The sequence below is a fragment of the Macaca fascicularis genome, chromosome 15, assembly GCF_037993035.2.
Source record: "Macaca fascicularis isolate 582-1 chromosome 15, T2T-MFA8v1.1".
Taxonomy (NCBI): Eukaryota; Metazoa; Chordata; class Mammalia; order Primates; family Cercopithecidae; genus Macaca; species Macaca fascicularis.
Window position 1 is genome coordinate 114,383,221 of NC_088389.1, and position 17,256 is coordinate 114,400,476.

General features: G+C 37.1%; 1 protein-coding gene across 3 annotated transcripts in view; it reads right to left on the reverse strand.

Annotated features, from left to right (window-relative positions):
- GKAP1 (G kinase anchoring protein 1) overlaps window positions 1-17,256 on the reverse strand; it is an 81,379-nt gene that overhangs the window by 20,520 nt on the left and 43,603 nt on the right. For 2 of the 3 annotated variants that reach the window (XM_005582027.5, XM_074017725.1), the window contains one exon: window positions 9,009-9,161. The exons of the other annotated variant lie outside the window; for it this stretch is intronic. In XM_005582027.5, the coding sequence (XP_005582084.1) occupies window positions 9,009-9,161 (153 nt within the window). The remainder of the gene's footprint in view (window positions 1-9,008; window positions 9,162-17,256) is intronic. 3 annotated transcript variants of the gene reach the window in all.

The window sequence follows — 17,256 nt, forward strand, 5'->3', positions numbered from 1 at the left end:
CTAGGCATAGAATTTCTAGACCATAACGTCATGCCCATTATCTTCAACTTTAAAAGTGAATATCAAATTGTTTTCCAAAATGGTTATACCAATTTACATTCCCACTAGTGGTATGTTAATGCTGTTCTATATCCTTACTAATAATTAGTAGTCTTTACCTTCCTTCGGTTTTTTCCTAGGCACTGCAGTGAAATTAATATTACTGTAATAAACTTTGCTTTCTGCTCAAAAACCTTCAAAAATTCTTTAATGTCTGCTGACTAAATTATAAATCAGCCTTTAAATTCGCTACAATCTTTTCCAACTTAACTTACCAAATTTATATTACATTCCTCTATAAACCTTCTATTTTAATGAAACTGGTTTATACTTCATTACCTCCATACTTTTACTCAAGGCATCCCAGTTTCTTCTTCATCTCTGCATGTTCAAATTCTATTGTCTTTATAGAATGGCTGAATGGATTAAGAAATAAGACCCAATGATCTGTTGCCTATAAGAAACACATTTCACCTATGAAGACATACATAGACAGAAAATAAAGGGAAGAAAAAAGATATTCCGTGCCAAGGGAAACCAAAAAAGAGCAGAAGTAGCTATATTAACATCAGACAAAATAGATTTCAAGACAAGAACTATAATAAGAAACAAAGAAGGTCACTATATAAAGATAAAGGGGTCAGTTCAGCAAGAGGACGTAACAATTTTAAATACATATACACCCAACACTGGAGCACTCAGATAAATAAAGCAAATATTATTAGAGCTAAAGAGAGAGATGGGCCCCAATACAATAATAGCTGGTGATTTCAACACTCCACTTTCAGCACTGGACAGATCTTCTAGAAACAAAATCAGCAAAGAAACACTGGACTTAATCTGCACTATAAACCAAAAGGACCAACAGATATTGACAGAACTTTTCATCCAACAGCTGCAGAACACACATTCTTTTCTTCAACACACAGATAATTCTGAAGGATAGACCCTATGTTAGGTCACAAAACAAGTCCTAAAACATTTAAAAAATTGAAATAATATCAAGCATCTTTTCTGACCGCAATGTAATAAAACTACAAATCAAGGACAAAAGGAATTTTAGAAACTATACAAATACATGGAAATTAAACAATATCCTCCTGAATGATCAGTGGCTCAACAAAGAAATTAGGAAGGAAACTGAAACATTTCTTGAAACAAATGATAATGGAAAAAACACACCAAAAGCTATGGGACACAATAAAGGCAATACTAAGAGGAAAATTTATAGCTATAAGTGCCTACATCAAAAAAGAAGAAAAACTTCAAATAACCTAACAATTAATGTTAAAGAACTAGAAAAGCAAGAGCAAACCAAACACAAAATTTGAAGAAAAGAAATAATAAACATCAGAGCAGAAATAAATGAAACTAAAATGAAATCAATATAAAAGAAATAAATGAAACTGAAATGAAGAATACAAAAGTTGATTTTTTGAAAAATTAAACAAAATTGAAAAAAATTTAAAAATTAAAACAAAAAACAAAAGAAAAATTAAAATTGACAAACCTTTAACCACATCAAGAAAAAGAGAAGTTCCAAATAAAACACAGATTAAAAAAAGGGACATTACAACTAACACTACAGAAATTCAAAGGATCATTAGTGGCTACTATGAGCAACTATATGCCAATAAATTGAAAAATCTAGAGGAAATGGACAAATTCCTAGACACATACAACCTAAAAAGATTGAACCATGAAGAAACCCAAAATCTGAACAGACCAATAATAAGATTGAAGCCATAATAAAAAGTCTTCCAATAAAGAAAAGCCCAGGATCCAATGGCTTTACTGCTGAGTTCTACCAAACACTTAAGGAATTAATACCAATCCTACTCAAACTATTTTGAGAAAAGACGAGGAGGGAATACTTCCAAACTCCTTCTATGAGGCCCTGATACCAAAACCAGACAAAGAAACATCAAAAAAAGAAAACTAGAGGTCAATATCTGATGAATATCGATGCAAAAAACCCTGAAAAAAATACTGAATTCAACAACAGATTGAAACAGAATGAAGGGCAAAAACCACATGATCATTTCAATTGATGCTGAAAAAGCATTTGATAAAATTCAACATCCCTTCATGATAAAAACCGTCAAAAAACTGGGTATAGAAGGAACATACCTCAACATAAAAAAAGCCATACACAATAAACTCACAGCAAGTAATATACTGGATGGGGAAAAACTGAAAGCCTTTCCTCTAAGATCTAGAACAAGACAAGGATGCCCACTTTCACCCTGTTATTCATTGTAGTACAGGAAGTCCTAGCTAGAGCAATCAGACAAGAGAAAGAAATAAAGGGCATCTGAAATAGAAAGGAAGAAGTCAAATTATCCTTGTTTGCAGATGATATCACTTTATATTTGGAAAAATCTAAAGGCTCCACAAAAAAACTATTAGAACTGATCAACTTAGTAAAGTGGCAGGATACAAAATCAACCTTGAAAAATCAGCAGCATTTCTACAGGCCACAGAGAACAATCCGAAAAAAATCAAAAAATGTAATCCCATTTACAATAGCCATAAATAAAAGTAAATACCTAGGAATTAACCAAACAAGATCTCTATAATGAAATCTATAAAACACCGATGAACGAAACTGAAGAAGAGATGACAAAATGGAAAGATATTCCATGTTCATGGGTTAGAAGAATCAATATTGTTAAAATGTCCATACCACCCAAAGCAATCTACAGATTCAATGTAATCCCTATCAAAATACCAATGACATTCTTCACAGAAATAGAAAAAACAACCCTAAAATATACATGAAACCACAAAAGACATAGAATAGCCAAAGATACCCTAAGCAAAAAGAAGAAAACTGAAAGAATCATGTTACCTGACTTCAAATTACACTACAGAGTTATAGTAACCAAATACCAAGGTACTGGCATAAACACACACACACACACATAGACCACTGGAACAGAACAGAGAACCCAGAAACAAATCCACACACCTACAGTGAACTCATTTTTGGCAAAGGTGTCAAGAACATACACTGGGGGAAAATGTCTATTCAATAAACGGCACTAGGAAAATTGGATATCCATATGCAGAAGAATGAAACTAGACACCTATCTCTTCCAAAAACCAAATAAAGCTGGAGTTGCCACATGATCCCACAATCCTGCTGGGTATATACTCAAAGGAAATCAGTATACTGAAGAGGTATCTGCACTCCCATGTTTATCACAGCACTGTTTATAATAGCCAAGATTTGGAAGCAACCTAAGTGTACATCAACACATGAATGAATAAAGAAAATGTGGTATTTATACATGATGGAGTACTCTTTATCCATAAAAAAATTGTTATCTGCAACAACATGGGTGGAACTGGAGGTCATACGCTAAGTGAAATAAGCCAGGCACAGAAAGGCAAACATCACATGTTTTCACTTACTTGTGAGATCTAAAATTCAGAACAACTGAACCAATGGAATTACAAAGTAGAAGGATGGTTACTAGAGGCTGGGAAAGGCAGCGAGGGGGTGGGCAGGAGGTGAGGATAGTTAATCTGTACCAAAAAATTAGAAAGAATGAATAAGACCTAATATGTGATAGCACAACAGGGTGACTATAGTCAATAATTTAATTGTACATTTAAAAATAACTAAAATAGCATAATTGGATTGTTTGTAACACAAAGGATAAATGCTTACAAGATGTGCTTATGTAAGCATTGCATGCCTGTATCAAAATATCTCCTGGAACCCATAAATATATATACCTACTATGTAGCCACAAAAAATAATTAAAAAAAAAAAACAAAACGCAAAGAAAACCCAAATCCTACTCTAAGTTCCTAATTCAAATGCTATTTTCTCCTCACAAAGCCATCTCTGATCCCCTTTCCTGTGAATTACTATAGCATTTTAACAGTGTATCTTTTCTGGGGCTTACCATTTTTTGCCTGTACAAAAATAATTATCTATTAAGTACATACTGGTGGAAAACATGTTCTGCTAAACATTTTAAATCATAATCTATAACTTCCCTAATAGTGTAAGAATGGCAGGTAATTTCATCCCAATGTAATACAATTGATAAAACTGTTTGATTTCAAAGTTTGTTCTCTTTCCACTATGTCACACTATCACTTTGGTTTTATATCATACTGCTACTTAAGTATTTAAACGCGTTAATATCAAGTTATATACCCAACTTCTTTCTATAAAGGCCTTGAGGAACCTAATTATGTGCTGAAATATACAAATATCATTCCTTCTATCCAAAAATGATCTCAGGTGGCTTTAAAATTTAAGAAGATACTACAAAGGGGAAAATCATAATGAAAAAGGAAAACCATAATCAATGAAAAAGGAAGAAGTGAATACACTAACCGTAAATGTTAATTAACATGGTTGCTTGGTGATATGGTTTGGCTCTGCCCCCACCCAAATCTCATCTTGAATTATAATAATCCCCAAGTGTCAAGGTGGAATCAGGTGGAGAGGGCGGTTTCCCCCATACTGTTCTTCGGTTAGTGAGTGAGTTCTCATGAGATCTGATGGTTTTATAAGGGGCTTCCCCTCTTTGCTCAGCACTCATTCTCTCTTCTGCCATCCTGTGAAGAGGTGCCTCACACCATGATTGTAAGCCTCCTGAGGCCTCCCTAGCCACACAGAACTTTGAGTCAAACCTCTTTTCTTTATAAATTACCCAATCTCGGGTATTTCTTCACAGCAGTATGTGAACGGACTAATACAGTAAATTGGTACCACAGAGAGTCAGGGGCTGCTATAAAGATACCTGAAAATGTGGATGTGACTTTGGAACTGGGTAACAGGCAGAGGCTGGAACATTTTGGAGGGTTTAGAAGACAGGAAAATGTGGGAAAATCTGGAACTTCCTAGAGACTTCTTGAATAACAATGAAGTCCAGGCTGAGGTGATCTCAGATGGAGATGAGGAACTTGTTGGGAACTGGAGTAAAGGTCATTCTTGCTACGCTTTAGCAAAGAAACTGGTGGCTTTTTGCTGCTGCCCTAGAGATCCGTGTAACTTTGAGCTTCAGAGAGGTGATTTAGGGTACCTGGTGAAAGAAATTTCTAAGCAGCAGAGCATTCAAGAGGTGTCAGAGCATAAAAGTTCAGAAAATTTGCAGCCTGACAATGCAGTAGAAAAGAAAAATCTATTTTCTGGGTAGAAATTCAAATCCACTGCACAAGTAAGGAGGAGCCAAATGCTCATCACCAAGACAATGGGGAAAATTTCTCCAGGGCATGTCAGAGACCTTCACAGAAGCCCCTCCCATCACAGGCCTGGAAGCCTAGGAGGGAAAATTGGTTTTCTGGGCTGGGTCCAGGGCCCCTATGCTGTGTGCAGCCTACAGACTTGGTGCCGTGTGTCCCAGCTGCTCCAGCCGTGGCTAAATGGGGACAAGGTACAGCTCAGGCTTTTGCTTCAGAAGGTGCAAGCCCTAAATCTTGGCAGCTTCTACATGATGTTGGTCCTGTGGGTGCACAGAAGAACTGAGGTTTGGGAACCGCTGCCTAGATTTCAAAGGATGTATGGAAACTCCTGGATGTCCAGGTAGAGGTGTGCTACAGGGGCAGAGCCCTCATGGAGAACCTCTGCTAGGGCAGTGTGGAAGGGAAATGTGGGGTCAGAGCCCCCACACAGAGTCCCTACTGGGGCACTGCCTAGCAGAGCTATGAGAAGAGGGCCACTGTCCTCCAGACCCCAGAATGGTAGATCCGTCGACGGTTTGCACTGGAAAAACCGCAGGCACTCAATGCCATCCGTGAAAGCAGTCAGTTAGTGGGGGTTGTACCCTGCAAAGCCATAGGGACAGAGCTACCCAACGCCGTGGGAGCCTATCTCTTGCATCAGCAAGACCTGGATGTGAGATGTGGAGTCAAAGGAGATCATTTTAGAACTTTAAGATTTAATGACTGCCCTATTGGATTCCAGACTTGCATGGGGCCTGTAGCCCATTTTGGCCAGTTTCTCCAATTTGGAATGGGCGTATTTACCCAATGCCCGTACTCCCACTATATCTAGGAAATAACTAACTTACTTTTGACTTTACAGGCTCAGAGGCAGAAGGGACTTGCCTTGTCTCAGATGAAACTTTAGAGTTGGACTTTTGGGTTAATCCTGGAATGAGTTAAGACTTTGGAAGACTTTTGGGAAGGCATGATTGTGTTTTGAAATGTGAGGACATGAGACTTGGGAGGGGCCTGGGGCAGAATGATATGGTTGGCTGGGCCCATGTGTCAAAGGCGGGACCAGGTGGGAGATAACTGAATTACGGGGATGGTTTCCCCCATACTGTTCTTGTGATAGTGAGTGAATACTCATGAGATCTAATGGTCTATAAGGGGCTTCCCCCTTCACTTGGCACTCATTCTCTCTCCTACCACCCTGTGAAGAGGTGCTTTCCACCATGATTGTAAGTTTCCTCAGGCCTCCCCAGCCAAGTGAACTGTGAGTCAATTAAACCTCTTTCCTTTATAAATTACCCAGTCTTGGCTATTTCTTCATAGCAGCATGAGAATGGACTAACATGTTTGGATTGCACATAAAATTTGGAAGTCAAGGAAAGATAAGAAAACATTAAATTTAATTCAGTGCCAGAAAGAACCTCATGAGTACATCAGGGTAGGCAAGGATTTCCCACTACTAAGTTGAGAATAGATTTTCCATAAGAAATAGTGTTATTTATAAACAAATCTTATTGCTGCTTTAGAGTAAAAAGTTCTTAAAGCTTCTCCTGTATACCATATAACACAAACATTAATAGATGGTGTTAATTTGCTATATGACTGAATTTACCAGTCTTTGCGGTAAACAAAGAGGTAACATCCATTGAAGAGAGGAAAAGATGGAAAACAGATGGGAACCAGATTCCGAATTTGGAATGGCTATTGTAGGAATTTGTCAAAGTTAGAAAGAGATCAATCAAAGGACCATTAAGAAGAAATGAGACTATGGCAAAAGTTACATAGCACTGATTTTCAGATAACATTAGCAGTGTTTTAAAAAATACTTTTTAAACACCTGGTGGCCGGAGAATTAAAATAGGCAAGGTAGACAATATTGTGAGAGCCAATGCTACATACTGGCAAGAAAAGAATCACAGAAAAATTAAGGAAGTAAGGGTAAAGTGTTCATGGGGACATTACTGAAATTACTACAAGTTTCAAGCTGGGAGAAATGATGGATTGGAGGTCAATATAGGGTAAAGAACAGGTTCACAGTTAAGACGAAGTAAGAGACTAGTGGTTATGGTGAGAAAAATAAATGCAGACATAGAGGTCTGAGAGGTAACACACTTTCTCTGTATGATGGAATTTAAGATGTGGCAGTGAGGATCTTGGAGTACGTCTCACCTCTTCCTGGTCCCATATAACCAGGACCAGGGTATGAGGAGAGAAAGCATTTTTTTCTCCTTCAGATAATATATTTTGGGTAACACTGGCATGTAGCAGCGGCTGGCAACTTTTTCTGTAAAGGGTCCAACAACAAACATCTTAGACTTTATGGGTTTTATACAGTCTCTGTCACATATTTTTTGTTGTTGTTGTTGGAGTCTTGCTCTGTTATTCAGGCTAGAGCGCAGCGGTGTGATCATGGCTCACTGCAATCTCCACCTCCTGGGTTCAAATGATTCTCCTGCCTCAGCCTTCCAAGTAGCTGGGACTACAGGCGCCCACAACACTCGATTATTTTTTTTTATTTTTAGTACAGACAGGGTTTCACCACGCTGGCCAGGCTGGTCTCGAACTCCTGACCTCAAGTGATCCGCCTGCCTCAGTCTCCCAAAAGTGCTGGGATTACAGGCATGAGCCACAGCACCCAGCCATATTCTCTCTTTTCTAATTTTTAAAATTATTTAATTTTGAAACACAGTCTTGCTCTGTCACTCAGGCTGGAGTCCAGAGGCACGATCTTGGCTCACTGCAACCCCACCTCCTGGGTTCAAGCAATTCTCATGTCTCAGCCTACCAAGTAGCTGAGATTATAGGCATGTGCCACCATGCCTGGTTAATTTTTGTATTTTTAGTGGAGATGAGGTTTTGCTGTGTTGGCCAGGTTGGTCTTGAACTCCTGGTCTCAAGTGATCTGTCTGCTTCAGCCTCCCAAGCTGCTGGGATTACAGGTATGAGCCACTGTGCCAGGCTCTTTTCTCTTTTTAAAATACTATTTTGAAAATATGAATGCCATTCTTAGCTTACAGTCCTTGTAATAACAGACCACTGACCAGGTTTGATTCATGGGCTATAGCTTACTCTGTTGTATAGGATAAAATTCTAACTTCTTAGTTTCACAGAAAAGACATTTCTGACATAAATCCAATCTATTTCTCCAGTCATGTCATCCCAGACTTGCTTAACCGTAAACTTTTTAGTTGCAGAATTTTTCAGTTTCCTAAATATTTAGTCTAGGGCCTTTTATATTTCAGGACGTCTGTTCTTGCAGCTCCCTTAGACCCAAAGTCTTTCTCTATTTCTCAGCTTATACAGTTCCTCACTATCCATACTCCATCCCAAATGTCACTTTTTATATAACCATCACAATTCACCCAAGCAGTGATCAATTACCTTCAGTATTCAAAACCTCTTTTTTATTGTTCATATCTCCCTTAAAGTCTTCATTTGTGCTGAATGATGATCCTTTTACAGGTCTACCTCTCCATATCCCCACAACTCTGAGTATCTAAGGGAAGAAAGGTCTTATCCATCTTCACGTTTCCACTCACTCCTATGAGTGCCTAACAGTACATGGCTTATGGCACATGCTCAGCAAATAGTCATCAACGAATGAACTAGTTCATATAGTATAAGTATACTTCATACTTTCTAATATAAATATTTGAGTGATAATTACTAAGATCATATCCTAAACTACTACTTTACACAATAATTTGATTCCACTGCTTACTTGTTTAAAAAATAAAAATTACATTTCAATTTACTGTGATTTTAAGAGAATTTTCTACTTTACATGCCTGGTTGTGTTCATGAGCTGTACAATTATCTGTTCCATTATATTCTGTAAGCTGTTCTCTTCGTTTTTCTCTAATAAGAATTTTATGAACATCATCTTCCAGTCTATTGAAGAATCCTCCATCATGTGATAAAGTCTGAGAAGAACTCAATTCCTGTCAAAAATGAATTATGATTTACTATCATTCAACATGCATTGTTATGCATTTAATACACCTAGTCAACCACTAGAAGGGATACGCATTTGGTACACCTAGTCAAGCACTAGAAGGATTAAAAAAAAGAAAGAAAAATGACAGCTACGAGACAATCAACCACTTGGTCCTTCTCCATCTCCAGAAGATAAAACAGTAGAGACACATTTGGAAATTTCCTTTCATCGTATTTTTTGGACTTAGATATTGCTTTTTAAATTTCTGTTATATACTGAACAACTCACCCACTTAATGGGTACAAGACAGTGGTTTTTTAATATATTCAGAGTTGTACAACCATCACCCCAATCAACTGTATGACAATTCCATCACCCCAAAAAGAAACTGTACCCATTAGCAGTCACTCCCCATTTCCTCCTAATACCTGCTGCCTGCCCCAGGCAACACTAATCTATTTACTGTCTCTATAGATTCGCCTATTATGGACATTTTGTATATATGGAATAACCCAATATGTGAACCTTTGACTGGCTCTGACTTAGCAAAATATTTTCAAGATTCATTCATATTATGGCTTGTAGCAGCACTTCATTCCTTTTTATTGCCAAATATCTCATCCTACATTTTATTTCTCCATTCACTGGTTGATAGACATACAGGTTGTTGCTACTTTTTGGTTATTATGAATTATGCTGCTATAATATTCATGCACAAGATTTTGCATGGACATATTTTCAGTTCTCTCGGGTATATACCTAAGAGTAGAACTGCTGGTGACTCTATGTTTAACCTTTTGAGATATCACTAGATAATTTTCCAAAGCAGTCCATCATTTTACAATCCCATCAGCAGTCTAGCGGGTTGCAATTTATCCGCATTCTTATCAACACTTGTTCTGCCTTTTTCATGATAGCCACTGGGTGAGAAGTGCTGTCTCACTGGGGTTTTCAGTTGCATTTCCCTGACAGCGAATGGTGCTGAACATCCCTTTTGTGTGCTTATTGGAGATTTGTATATATTTTTGGAGAAATGTCTTCTTAGATCCTTTGCCCATTTTTAACTGGGTTACTTGTTTTTTTGAGTTGTAACAGTTCTTTATATATTCTACATGTCTATATCTTATTGAATATGATCTGCAATCATTTACTCTCATTTCGTGGGTTGTCTTGGCATATTCTTGATGGTATTCTTTGTATCACAGAAGTTTTTAAAGTTGATGAAATCCAATTTTATCCAAGAAACCACTGCCTAACTCAAAAATTTACTTCTATATTTTCTTCTAAAAGTTTTATAGATTTAGCTCATGTGTTTAGTTCTGTGATCCATTTTGAGTTAATTTTTGTACACGGTGTGAAGAAAGGGTCGAAATTCACTCTTCTGCATGACGATATCTAGCATCATGCGTTGAGAAGACTATTATTTTGCCCTTTTAACTGTGTTGGGACTCTTGTCCAAAATCAATAGTTTGTTTCTGAACTCCTAATCTTATTCTACCAATCTGTAAATGTCTATTCTTATGCCAGTACCACACTGTCTTGATTATCATAGCTTTATGTTGCTCAATCTTTTACACTGCTTTTTTTTTTTTTGAGACGGATTTTCACTCTTGTTGCCCAGGCTAGAGAGCAATGGCATGATCTTGGCTCACTGCAACCTCTACCTCCTGGGTTCAAGCAATTCTCCCACCTCAGCCTCCTGAGTAGCTGGTATCACAGGCATGTACGTCCAGCTAATTTGTATTTTTAGTAGAGACGGGGTTTCACCATGTTGGCCAGGCTGGTCTCGAACTCCTGACCTCAGGTGATCTGCCCGCCTTGGCCTCCCAAAGTGCTGGGATTACAGGCATGAGTCACTATGCCCAGCCTTACATTGCATTTTAAAATAATTTTTATATAAATTCTACATGCCAATAGAAGATTTGTAAAAGATAAGATTTTTTTATCACTGTCTATCCAATTATATAATAGAAATTTTACATTCTCCAAGAGAAGGAGCATTTCCTCTTCGACATCCTGTTATGAAGACAGAGATTGAAGAAAATATTCCTTTCACTCATTGGTTTCACCTATGTCCCACATTCTCTCTCCCGATCTCGGCTCACTACAACCTTCACCACTCAGGTTCAAGCGATTCTTGTGCCTCAGCCTCCCAAGTAGCTGGGATTACAGGCACATGCCACCACTCCTGGCTATTTTTTTTTTCCAGTAGAGATGGGGTTTCACCCCATTGGCCAGTGGGTCTCAAATTCCCGACCTCAGATGATCCACCCACCTCAGCCTCCCAAAGTGCTGGGATTACAGGTGTAAGCCACCATGCCTGACCCCACATTCTTGAGCTACAGTTATTCACAATTTCACAATTTTACCCATCTCAATTGTATTTGTGGGCGAATGACACCAAGGTTCAATAATTGTTCATACTTGTCACTTCATATTATCTTAGAAAGTAAAGTGTTTGAAAAAAACTTTATTTGTATATCAGTGCTTACTATATGAATGACATTAAAAATGATTGTACAACACTTTATATTTTGCAAAGCACTTAAACAAACATTACCTTATTTGAATTTCATAAACATCATGAGAAGTTGATAGAGCAAGTATTATTTCCCCACCAAGTAATTATGGCCTTAAGAATGCATGTGCAATTGCTAAGGGATACAGGTATAACTCTAAGATTACTGCTTCATAAAATAGTTCCAGTATATTCTTGTAATATTCTATTTTACAGCAATAAATACAGAAATGCTAAAAACACTGCTGAGCTTCTGTGGAAGGAATAACATACTGCTACCAACTAATCAGCCTCTGGATTTCATATCACTAGAGATTATAATTCTAGCCAATGTCCCTGTTTGTTGATAGTTGCTCCTATTACCATCATGCCTATCACAAAGGGTATTCTGTCTCTTAAGTATTTTTGAGTGAGGCATGAAGTTTCTTTCTGATCTAGAGATGGGATTTTTTTCAAAAGATTTACTGATAAAAAAAACTATAGGGGGGAGAAAAGCAAAAATAAATCAACTACTACATCCCACACATATCAGAAAAAAGATAAAAATATGGCAAACATAAGAATATGAAATATTTAACTTAATAAGTCTAGTCAAATTCAATTTCAGTTTAATTCAAATTCTGCACACCTATTTGGTACCAAGCATACAATGAATAAGACACTACGGTGCTTATATAAGTATAGACATACAGATCAATGGAACGGAATTGAGGATCTAGATATAAGCCTTCATATCTATGATCAAATTTACTTTTTAAAAAGATGTCAAGGTATTTTATTAAGGATATAAGAGTGTTGTGCTGGGAGAAGTGTCTATGCATATGCCAAAAGGTAAATTTGGACTTTCTTCACAATTCACAAAAATTAACTCAAAATATGGATCACAGACTTTAAAGGAAGAACTAAAACCATAAAGCCTCTAGAATAAATCATCATGGCTTGTGTTAGGCAAAGATTTATTTATTGAACACAAAAGGCACAATCCATAAAGTGACAAACTAGACTTGATAACAATTTAAAATTTTTGTGCTTCAAAACACACAATTAAAAAACCAAAAAGACATCCCCAAAATATGTACGTCTATTATGTATCAATAAAAAATTAAAAAGAAAAGGCAAGGCACAGCCTGGAAGAAAGTATTTGCAAATCATGTATCTAACAGCGGATTTGTTTCCAGACACATAAGGAAATCATACAAATCAATAAGAAAACACACAAAAATGAACAAAAAATTTGAATAGATATTTCAAGAAGATGTAAGAATGGCTGATAAGCATATGAAAAGATGTCTGAAATCACCAGTTATTAGGAACATGTAAATTAAAACTACAATGAAATACATTACATACCCACTAGAACGGCTATAATCAAAACAAGAGATAATACCAAGTGTTGACAAGGATGCACAGGAACTAGAACTCTCATATATTGCTGGGGGAAGTGAAAAATGGTAGTCATTTTGAAAAACAATTTGACAGACTCTTCAAAAGTTAGACATAAATTCACCATACAACCCAGCCATTTCACTCCTAAGTAACCACCTAAGAGAAATGAAAACATATCCACACACAGACATATGTCAAATGTTCACAGCAAGCCTATAACCGGTGAATAAACAACATTTATACAATGAGATACTATTCAGTGGTATACTGCTGCTGCATGCTACAACATGGATATACCTCAGAAACATTATGCTAAGTGAAAGAAGCCAAACACAAAGACTACACATTCTATGAGTCCATTATAGGTTACAAGAAACTGCAAATCTCTAGAGACAGAAAGTAGATCAGTGGTTGCCAGGGGCTGAAGGTGGGAGTAGGAATTGACTACAAATGGTTATGAGGGAACTTTCTGAGATTATGGATACGTTCCAAAACTAGACTGTGTTTATGGCTGCACAACTATGAGCAAATTACATACTTGCAATGGGTGAATTTTATAGTACTTAAATTATAACTCAATACAGCTGTTAAAAAAAAAAAAACAAAAAACACCCTTGATCCCACACCATTCTACTTAAAAACTAGAATAATACCTATAGACCTTCTGGCCCATCCATATACTCTTTCCTTAGTCTCATCTTCGTGCCTCCAGGAGGAACCATTACCTCAACTTAGTGTTGATCATTTCCATGTTTCTGTTGTTTTACAGATGCACCACTAAATAATAAAATTTCATTTTGTTTGGTTTCTTAACTTCTTATTATGAAAATTTTCACCCATATATTCTACACTTAGATTTAAGGATTTTCTATATTTGAACCTCCTTTTTGCGCCTAGGTACTTTATACTAAAGTACAGTTATTATGATAGTTCATCTAGAAATTCTTTCACATGCAGCTATAAAACAATTGTCCAATTTAACCATATTATCATTATCATACCTAACAAAAATCATATTTGTTAACATCACCTTATTCCTACTTATTATTATTATTTTGTAGACAGTTTTGCTCTAGGCACGTGCCATCACACCTGGCTAATTTTTCTATTTTTAGTAGAGATGGGGTTTCACCACGTTGGCCAGGCTGGCCTCTGACTTCCTGGCCTCAAGTGATCCACCTACCTCGGCCTCCTGAAGTGCTGGGGAACTGCGCCTGGTCTATACCTAATTTACGTTTAAATTTCAATTGTATAAAAGTCTTTTATTGCTAATCTAATAAAAGCCTACACATATTGCATTTGATATCTCTTTTTCTTTTTGAGACGGTGTCTCGCTCTGTCACCCAGGCTGGAGTGCAGTGGCATGATCCACTGCAAGCTCTGCCTCCCGGGTTCACGCCATTCTCCTGCCTCTGCCTCCTGAGTAGCTGGGACTACAGATGCCTGCCACCACGCCCAGCTAATTTTTTTTTTTTTTTTTTTTTTTTAGTAGCAACAGGGTTTCACTGTGTCAGCCAGGATGGTCTTGATCTCCTGACTTCGTGATCCACCCACCTCGGCCTCCCAAAGTGCCGGGATTACAGGTGCTACCCACTGCGCACGGCCTGCATTTGATATCTCTTAAATCTTCCTCAATCTAGAGAACCTCATCCACACCCAAACTTTTCTTCTCCGTAACAGTTTCTTGTTGAAGAGACCAGGTCAGTTGTCCTACAAAGTTATCTATCTTCTAAATTTGCCTGATTGTTCCCTTTAGGTATCACTTAACTTGCACTTCTAACTTCTACATCTCCTGTAAAACGGAAATCAGATCTTAAGGTTTGATTTACATATAGATTAAACATTTTTAGCAGGAATACTTAGTTCTGCTGAATTTTAAGTTTTATAAAATTGGTATCACTCTGATGCATTCCTCTGAGACTGGTTCTTCACTCAACATTCTCTTTTGGATTCATCCATGTTGTTACCTTAATATTCATTTGCTTTCACTACTACGTAATCCATTGTGTGATTATACTAAAATTTATCCATTCTACTGAAGATAAACATTTGAATTTTTTTGAATTTGTTTCCTGAGTAGTATGGAGATCATGATGCTGGGCCATTGCACACATAAATATTTCTGTACATGGTTCCTAGGAAATACATGCAATCTTCTCTAAGGCATGTGTACCTACAAGTGAACTGCTAAATCATAATCTGTATCAGAGGTGAACACACTACAGCCCAAAATGCTGCCTCTTTTTCACAAATGAAGTTTTATTGGAACACAGCCATGCATGCTCATTCATTTAAGTATTGTCTATAGCTGTTTTTATACTACAGTGGTAGAACTAAGTAGTTGTGGCAGAGACTGGATGTACCTCAAAGCCTAAAATATTTGCTACCTAGTCCTTCACAGAAAAAAAACTGCTGACTCCTGGGCCATAACGAATATTTGACTTTATATGAACACCAAACTCATGCAAAATATTTGTACTAATTTGCATTCCCACCAATATAAACTGATCCAAAACTCGATTGATCTATAATCTCTGAATCTTTTTGTCTGTACACTTTGTAATTTCTGCCTGCCTGCTGAGTGGAAAAAAACCAGTATCTCAGTGTGATCATAACTGCATTTCTCTGGTTAGCAGCAAAATCGAATATTTTGTATGTTTTTGCTATTCATATTTCCTATTTTGTGAAATGCATAATGTCACTTGTCTATTTTTTATATTTTTATGAGACAGTAATCATTTGATTGGAGTTCTTTATTTGAATACTAATGCTTTATCAGTTCTGTTTTGAAAATAGCTTTTTCGCATTTGTGCCTTGTCTTTTTATATCCATTCTGGTATGTTGAGGAAAATAAGTTATTCATTTTGAGTGACATCTACTTTATCAACCTTTTGTTTTATGGTTAGTGTTTTTGCTAAGTATTCCCCTAACCATATGCCACAAATATATTTTACTGTATTTTATAGTTCTAAAAGTTATAAAATTTGCCTTTCATATATGCATTCAATTTATATAGAACTGATTTTAATGTGTGATAGAAGGCAGAGTTCCAATTCGGATTTTTTTCTAATATGGCTAAGAAAGAGTCCCTTGCTTTTTCATATATAAGACATTACGATGTTAGAATATTTAACACAGTGTAGTATCAGCACAGGAATAAACTCACCAGCAGAACAAAATAGCTCAAAAACAAACACATGCATATATGGAATACTGATAAATGACAGAGTGACATTATATATGGTTCTTCTTTAGGAGTTCTTAGCTACTTTTTGGCAATTGCTTTTCCATATTAGTAACTTGTTGAGTTTTTTTTTTTCTTTTTGACACTCCTGCCTCAACCTCCCGAGTAGCTGGGATTACAGGTGCCTGCCACCAGGCCCAGGTAATTTTTTTTTTATATTTTCAGTAGAGACAGGGTTTAACTGTTAGCCAGGATGGTCTTGATCTCCTGACCTTGTGATCCACCTGCCTCGGCCTCCCAAAGTGCTGGGATTACAGGCGTGAGCCACTGCGCCCGGCCAACTTGTTGAGTTCTTAAAACTCCAGGATTTTCACTGCAACTGCAAAGACCCTATATATCAATTTGAGAAAAACTGTCACTTTCATTACAATACTTTCATATTTCCAAGGGCTCCAAAGTCACCTTCTCAAGGACTAGCCTCTCAGCTTTACAGTTTTAAGATACCTTAATATACAGTAACATGCAAACTTCAAAACGGTCCATGTATATGTGCTATTTCTCTTTTACCACTCTTGAGTGCTTTTAACTTATTTCAAGAGGGAATCCAAATAATGATGTTCTGGCCAGGTATAATAGCTCACACCTATAATCCCAGCACTGTGGAAAGCAGGAGAGTTGCTTAAGTCTAGGAGTTCAAGATCAGCCTGGGCAACATAGCAAGACCCCATCTCTACGAAAAGTAGAAAATATTAGCTGGGTATGGTGGTGTGCACCAGTAGTCCTAGCTACTCAGGAGGATGAGGCAGGAGGATCACTTGAGCTCAGGAGATTGAGGCTGCAGTGAGCTTTGATCACACCACTGCCCTCCAGCCTGAGTGTGACAGAGCAAGACCCTGTCTCAAAAGAAAATGGTATTCTTCCAGTCAGAATGGCTATTATTAAAAATAAAAAAATAACAGATGCTGATGAGGTTGTGGAGAAAAGGCTTTTACACTTTTGGTGGGAGTGTAA